The sequence below is a fragment of the Battus philenor genome, unplaced genomic scaffold (genome assembly GCF_028537555.1).
Source record: "Battus philenor isolate CCGP_79_NKW_IND1 unplaced genomic scaffold, ilBatPhil1.0.hap1 SCAF_11, whole genome shotgun sequence".
Lineage (NCBI taxonomy): Eukaryota > Metazoa > Arthropoda > Insecta > Lepidoptera > Papilionidae > Battus > Battus philenor.
In genome coordinates, this window is record NW_027181673.1 from 13,515,561 (window position 1) to 13,523,923 (window position 8,363).

Sequence of the window (8,363 nt, forward strand, 5' to 3'; positions counted from 1 at the left end):
CTTCGAAACGAATAATATAGTTCTTATTGCTCTTGCAGCGAGCGAGCGCTCTATTCGCTATTCAAAATGGCGACCGTGTGGCGTGCACAGAGCGCGTTTGCACGACTTTTTGTTGGAAAAATCGCACAGATCCCGAACAACTGTGCCGATTTGAGTTCCAAACTCTCCCCGGGACCACTCTCGGTAATTATTCAATTATTTTCACTCGCGTCGTGTTGTACTGTCGCTTCGACTGCGACATGTGACAGTACTATGGGCGTATACCCGTGCAAACAGGTTGCTCCCGTGAAATTAAATATATATTTGTAATATTTTTTTCAGATAATTATTTTTTGTTAAGAAATATTATAGATAGATTATTGTAATAACTTCTGTTTAATGATTTATAATTAAATGCTATATATTCTTTGTTTTGAGTAATTCACTTTTTTATAATTTATGGTAAAGAAATTATAATACACAATAATTAATATTATGCTTTAATGTTATTTTTTTCAGGTTGCATGTGCATCCAGGAATTACTCCAACTACGCACATTCTCCATTTGTAAATAAAATTCGAGAACAATACGAATATGAAGTCGTCAAAAATCCACCGGAATGGAAATATGTAGAAAGGTTGTTACCTTTTGAAACCATTCCTGCTGTTACACCTAAAGAAAATTATCCATCGGGCTGGATACCACCACGGGAGGAAGCTAAAAACCTGCCATATTATATGTCCAGAACTAGGAACCACGAGGTACCAATTTACCTCCACGTTACATTTAGAGGAATGCGGAAAATAACAAAAATTAAGAAAATAGAAGGTGACATTTGGCTTTTTAATGATATCATTAAAGCTCATCTTAAAGAAACATCCGGAAAGTACGTGGAGACCAGAGTTCATGAATTGGGGCAGTTTATAGAAGTCAAAGGGGATTATGTTAATATACTTAGAGATTGGGCGCATTCAAAAGGATTTTAGTTAAACCGATGTAGTTTCTCAATTAAATAAATAGATGATTAATTTTGAAGATGTTGTTTTATTGGTATATGCATTTAGAGTAATGTACTAAAGTCTATTTTTTGTCGAGCAATTTGGTATATCTTGTTAACCATAAATGAAATATATATTTATTAAAAAGTCCTCATCAAATTACCATATTAAATTGGTCGAGACAGATAAAACTAAAAATTTTTTTTTTAAATAAGTTATTTTATTTTGTGAATGAAACGTTACACTAAACTTGTTATGTACAAATTATTTAATATTATTTACTCATCAAAACTTGTGTGGCGAGTTGTACGCGGCATGAAGTGCGTTTCGGGCGTCCGCCACCGGCAGCGCTGGCGTCGGCGGAAGGTTTTATCTACGTAGCTATATAACATCCGCCCGGAGTTCTTGGGCCTCTTCACGATATTATTTTCGACTTGTGTCCACTTCTCTTTGTTCAAAAACAACTTTTCTATATCTCCGCACTGCTTATAAACATTTTGACACGATTTTCAGAACGATACTCAGTAGGCGTAATACATTATAGGTTACTTTATTATAATTTGTTTTATCGTTTATTAGGTTAGTAATTCTAGTTAAATATAACAATGAGAGCTATATAAAGTTTATGAAGTTATGTATTCTATCGCTCGACACAAATAAGGAGCGTATGTGTAAGCGTTAATGTCGTTACGTAATTGATAAATGGTTGTATGTATGTATATATTCTCAAGGCTAAGTGCTTTCAGTTCGTACCGACACGTGTAAATATTTGATATATTGTAGCCAATATAAATGTATGTTGAATAATTGGGCGCACGGGGTTGGTTTTCACATTTACATTACTTACGTAGTGGTTATTCTTACGAAATCGTATTTGTTATTTAAATTGAGAATAACTAATTAAATATAGTCGATTAGGTTCCAGGTAATGATGCGATGATTTAATTATAAATTCCGATAGTTATTCCAGGGTTTTGTTGGAGTAATCTAGTGCGATGTAAATACAATTAAACTACGTGATAATTATAAATTCATTAGACTAATTACAAGTTTAGCGTTAGAAAACTGTTAATTGCTTACGATGTAAGTCCAAAAATGTTTATTGCAGTGACGTTATTACTGCAGTAAATTCTGTAGTAGATAAGGAGAACGATATTGGGAAATTTTCCCCTTATCGTTCTTTATTTAAATTAATTTTATTTTTAAAATCGTTACCAAAAATTTAATAATTGCTTAATGTTATTTATTTATTTAAAATGCTCAAGGATAAGTTTAAAATCAATTACGATTACATATGTTTTATGACTCATTGTTTATTTAAATAAACAGGGTGATGTCTGTTTAATTTGATTTAAACTGTATCCTTGTCAGTTTTCTATAAGTAAGTTACGGATCAGATTTAATTTTAATTTTTTAGATATAATATTAAATGGATGGACAGGGATATAATACACAAATATATTAAAAACCAATTTACAAAAACCGACTATTTATTATCAAAAGTTTGATAAATAAAATAAAACTAAAAATGGTATTCAAGATGGCGAACACATCAAAAAAACTTTAACCCGATCCTTGTATAATTTTCCTGTTAGATAAGCAATGATTAAAGGAACTTATATTCTTTTAGTTTCATTAATATGTTGGAACTTGGCAGTTAGAGGAAAACGCGGGCAAGAATAATAATAATGACTTGGTAGGCTTGCATATTTTTGGTTATGACTTTACGCAAGCTAAAGTGAGTGAATTTATATTAAAGTCTACAGTTGTCTTCAAATAATAACTTTGAAATATTTAATTAAATTATTCCTCTGTTATATTAGAAAAACAGCATAATTCTTAGTTAAACAAATACTTAAATACACATACCAATAATTTCATACGAAAATTTAATAAGAAAACATATTACGTCATATGATGTGGTACTTTTTGTATATGTGCTCACATAATCATTAGTTAAACATATAACGTTTATAGCATATATACATAGCTAGCTTTTGATATAAACATTTGGTCAGAAAACATTTTACATAATACATTATATATAGCTGTTCCCTGCCTGTCTCACGAACTTAATAAACGCCCCCTCGACCCTTTTTTTGGGAAGATTTCGTAAAATCTGTTCTTAGTTTACCCCTATTCTATAAATGGAATATCGCTACAATATTTCAAGTCTCTGAACCTTATAGTTTCATAGATATCGTGATGACTCAGTACGCAAGTGGAAATCTTTATTGTACACTTAAATATTAGTCAAAATAGTACTTTGACATTTATAGTATGACAATGACAATATTCTCCATTGTTTACAGTTCATATAGAAAAAAATTGCATTCGCGTTGGTGACTGATTTCTGTTGCCCAAGGATTTACGAAATACGAGAAAGGTTTTACGTTATCCTTGTGATTACAGATGCGTAGAAAAGATCTATGGTTTTATAGGATCTATATGTTCTTGAATGTTATAAATAATGCTTAAATTTAAACTAGCACACTTGGATCAATTTAGCTTATTAGATTTAATTTTATTTTTGTTTATTTGTTATATAAAGTTCTTCCGCATATAATATTATAATATACATACGTGTAGTAAAACGAATAGTTATTCATGAACAACGTTAATTTGTACATAACGTTCATCGAGTGATTTACATAATTAATTAAACTTTAGTAATATAATAATGATCAAAAACAAAATCCAAAAAAACGACTTTAAATCAAAACAAAATGCTTGAGCGCTTCCCATTTTGTGAGTCACGAAAAATATCGATAGAGTTATTGGAATTGGATACGGCAAATTATAGGTTATACAATCTCGAAATTGGAGAGGGTATTTGGTAGATAGGGCATGCGTATATATTAATAAGGGACAAAATGGCAGAGCAATATATTTGTGAATATGACCACTTTAGAGGAATGTTATGAGATTTAGTTGACGACGATTTTATGATGAAGTGAAGTTAGCATATAAGATATATAAGTGTTCATCATAATATACCTAAATACTCCCACCACAAGGTATTAGTCTCCCCTAAAAGTCATCACCATGATTGGTCATGAGCTGCCCGCATTACGCGACTTTATCTGACTGTGGTTTTACCCACGCTTCATCAACCGACTTGTATTTGCCAAACGAGAACCTTCCAGGTTTAAAGGCACGTGCACAAGTGATGAACCCCCCCAAATATCACTTCAGACGTGGAATTCATCAAGTAACGTCTGTGACATTGGTTCGCCTGCGTATCATGTCATTTCTAATTTTACTTCGCATCAAAGCACCAAGCATAGCCATGTCCATTACTCTATTGTACAAGGATCCCTGTGTGTAAAATCTTCGATTCATATAGTCACAAAAGTACATTATGATATTATAAAAACTATTTGGAACACTATTGTTCTTTCTTTCTTACACGAATTAGCTCTTTCTTTGTAGATGTTATATCTTGTTCGAAAATTCCACATAAATTAAAAATATTAAGTAAGTTATTAGCTCTATTATTTTAGTAACTTAATTCTAGATAGCTATATAGCTATTGTACCTAGTTAAATGCTAATAATTATCAGCATATTTTAAATATTTGTATTGTTTCCTTTGTTGATAGATTCTAAAAAGTTAATTAGATTTCTACACAGCCTCTTTGGTTAAAATTTAAATATAAATTTTATGTTTCTGAACGTAGCAAAAGGTCATGTTTTTGAATGTTTATAAAGCGTTTGAATCAATGTTTGTAATGTTTATGTACCATGTTTTATCGCTGCTTTTCGTAGCCCAATGCGTTCTAGGATGTGTCGGCGTCATGAGGTCACATTAGCAGCTGAATGTTAGGCTTTCTCTCTGAACTCACTCACAAGATATTAGTAAGAATCTAAACATATGTACGATGTAGTAAAAAGTGAAGATTATTATTAATTATTTTTAATAAAATATTTTATGAAAAATTTATTTAACAAAAGCATTCAACATATTTGTTAACGTCATTTCTTGATTTTATCATATTGATCGTAAAATTTCATCCATGCAGTCATCTTATAAAAACTTATATTGGATATTTTAAACTTTGAACAGCAACTTTAAATTAGAATTAAAATTTTAGGTCAAAATTTCTACTTCACATTTATTTCAAATCATAATTGTATCAATTATTTTGATCATTACATTTTAAAATTATATTGAAGTGACATTCTTGAATAAGAATTTTCATATATATTATTATTTATTATATATTATTATTTTATATATATTTTATATATATTATTTATTACGACATAAAACTGCAAATTCATTTATTACTTAACCTAACATTAAAATTGTATAGTAGAGTTGAGATTGTTAAAAGTCTTTCATCTTAGTTACAATTTTTTACGGTTTTAAAATGTTTGTCGTTTTATGTTGTTAGATTTACAGTTTAAGATAATATATAAATCAATATAATAATATTTACAATAAATTAACTTAAGTTAAACATGAAAAAACACTAGGCGGACCGAGGGCATAAATAAGGTTACGAGATGCGGGTGATGCAGAATCGGTCATAGTCAAGATCGCCATCTTTGGAGGCTGGTGCCCTGCATTGGGCATCTATCGGCTGATGTGAGGATGATGAAACATAAAAAGCTATCATACATTGAGGTTGTATTTGAGAACAAATGTGGATGACTTTTTTTAATCTGCAGTGATATAATTTTGAATATATGGTCATAGCCTCATGTACTTATAGTTGGTGAAAGCTTTGCAGTGGCGTGTATTGGCTGGTGTGATGATGATAAATGTAAAATTAAATGTAATACGACCAGCTAAAAATGTAGCCCATAACACGTAGAAGGTACACGAGACTACAAACATTTACAGTAACGTCGTGTAAGTTATTCAATTACGTTATTAACGTCTGTATGTTTAAGTAAAATAAATAGTACGTTCGGTAATTTCGTAAGTGACCGAATTTTTTGACAGTTCAGTTTGGAATAATGAAAAATAATCTATTATTTTCGGGTCAATGTATCATTTCAAAGGTGAGGTTTGCTAACACGGTGTTGCCGTATCCGTATTTTACTTTTCATCAGCCTTTGTCATCTGTCAACACCATGTCGATTAAATTAAAAACTATGTAAGTATATACAGGTTTGTTATATGTAAAATCTTTAAATGGGTCTGTATTTATATGTATTATGGGGACTGGAAAGTAATGTCGTTTCTGTCGACATATTTTACAGAAAAACCGGTTGATTTTTACCGATCTGACATTAAAAATTAGTATGTTAGCATAAGGTTGTTGAAAACAAAGTTGATAATATTGTTGTTTATAAATCATAACTTGTTAAGAATGTAGTCGTGTGAATTTAATTTAAGAAAGCGTAATTACTTTCCGATCCCCCAAATATATCTCATTTGTAAGCAAAAAGCTTTCAAGTTTTTGTACCTATTTCTAATCACCCTGTACCTTTGAAATAAGTAAACATTATTTTTTTACCATTTGAACGCGCTAAGCTTATAGCTTCTAAAGATACAAAGTCTGCAGTGATAGATGGTTACAAATAATTACTTTTACATGTACATACAGTTCGGCTTTCAGCTCTGTAAAACTTTTACTGCATATCTCCAATCACCCTGTATAGAATATAGATTTACAATAGTTAAACCTGAATACTACAATAAAACAACTGGGAATAGATTTACAATGTATTAATAACAAATGATCAGTGTTTGATAAAGAGCTGACTTGCGATCATAGGTCAAGGGTTTTATTCCCGGAAGGCGTCACATTTCGTGAGAATTGAGAAATATTTTTATTTCACACAAACAAAAATACATTGTATATGGGGTAATTGATATTGAAGTTCTAAATAGGAAAATACGCAGAGAACGTTTCTATAAATACTTTTCTTTAAAATGAACTTTGAACTGATAAATCTGTTTACCGTTCAATTACTTTGTAAAGGATATGCGACACAAATTTTAAAGTCATTGCGCATTTAAGTTGCATCACTATTTATTTATTGCGATTTAAATTTACAGAGAGTAATGTTGAGGGCCATGCTAGGAGCTTAACAGTGAGATCGAGATGGAAATGACGATATCTGCAGAGGAACAAATGTCAACAACATTGCTTGAAGAATTGCTCGTGAAGTGGCATCTTTTTTTCGTTCCCAAATCTTATTTTTGGGAAACTAACTTTTCTACTTTCACCCTCTCTTCCTTCATAATTTATCTCTTTCTTCCTTCTTCCATCCTTTTTCTATCATGCTCTTTGCATTCATTTACATTACATTCACGCATCCCCTTCCATCCTTCGTCACATATCTTGAGATTTTAATTATTTTTATTTCCAATTGACTATTTTTATTTTTTTATACTCAAATTTTTCTTTTTCGTGTTATCTTGAAGTGGCATTGTAATTGATATATCGTTCGTGCAATCGACGAGCGTTGACGTCGGAAGGCGACCTCGTGCCGGTAGACGTAGCCAGGTTAGTTCCACTACTAGATGAACTGACAACATACTTATAGTCACGGAAAGTCTCAGGATGTGGGCAGATCGGTCACCGCGGCGATCTGGGGGGAGGTGGGGGTCTATTCCTTGGGCTTCTATTAACTGATATGAAGGTAATGATAAAAAGAAAAAGGCCTCGTTAGAAACGTAATATACAATACAAGTTTAACTTGAGTTTAATTTTTTTTTAAATTTGTACCTATTATACAATTATTTCGCAATTTAAAGATAGGTACGCTGAAAACGATGACTCGGTTAGTAACTAAAACAGATGCTAACGACCTGCAAGAACTAAGTACTTATCATAATTAAAAACAAATTAATTAAAAACTTAATATTTAGTTGTAAATTTAATTTCATTATAAATCTTGGGTACTTCTTGAAACACATGAAAATTATATAATAATATTATGTAATCAAAAACCTTATAATAAAGTAAATAACTTTTAAGATATAAATGAAAACTGGTTTGTAGGATATTCAAGATGGCCGCCCACAATAAAGTCAAGTTAAATACTTTATTTACGGTATTAATTATAATTTAAATGAGGAAAATATTTTATTACGATCCCGTACCCTGTTTCCGGGAAGAAGCTTTTTGCTTTAAAAGTTGGAATGTTACAAGATTAAAGCTCAATGAGGAAAATGAATTTCTCTAACATTATTAAATCCGAAAAATTATCCACAGAAAATTTAATTAATTTAAGTGAATTAAATGTTACTGTCATATTAAATAAATTAAAAACTAATTATTGTATAAACCTTTGTCTTTTGCTTCCTAGTTAAATTTCGCATTAATTCGCAAATGACAGATTAAAGTGAAGAATTAAAGTGACAGATGAGCGCTATTCTCATTGTCGCAAAGCCGAAATCGTACGAAATCATTATGAAGTACACAG

The 8,363-nt window shown here is 30.8% G+C and overlaps 1 protein-coding gene across 1 annotated transcript; it reads left to right on the plus strand.

The window, feature by feature from the left end:
* Positions 1-4: 4 nt before the first annotated feature.
* Positions 5-1,015, plus strand: mRpL49 (mitochondrial ribosomal protein L49). Its single transcript, XM_068774901.1, has 2 exons — positions 5-183; positions 499-1,015. Exons 1-2 carry the CDS (start codon positions 67-69, stop codon positions 964-966), a joined length of 585 nt encoding a protein of 194 aa, XP_068631002.1. The 5' UTR covers positions 5-66; the 3' UTR covers positions 967-1,015.
* The last annotated feature ends 7,348 nt before the right edge of the window (positions 1,016-8,363 follow it).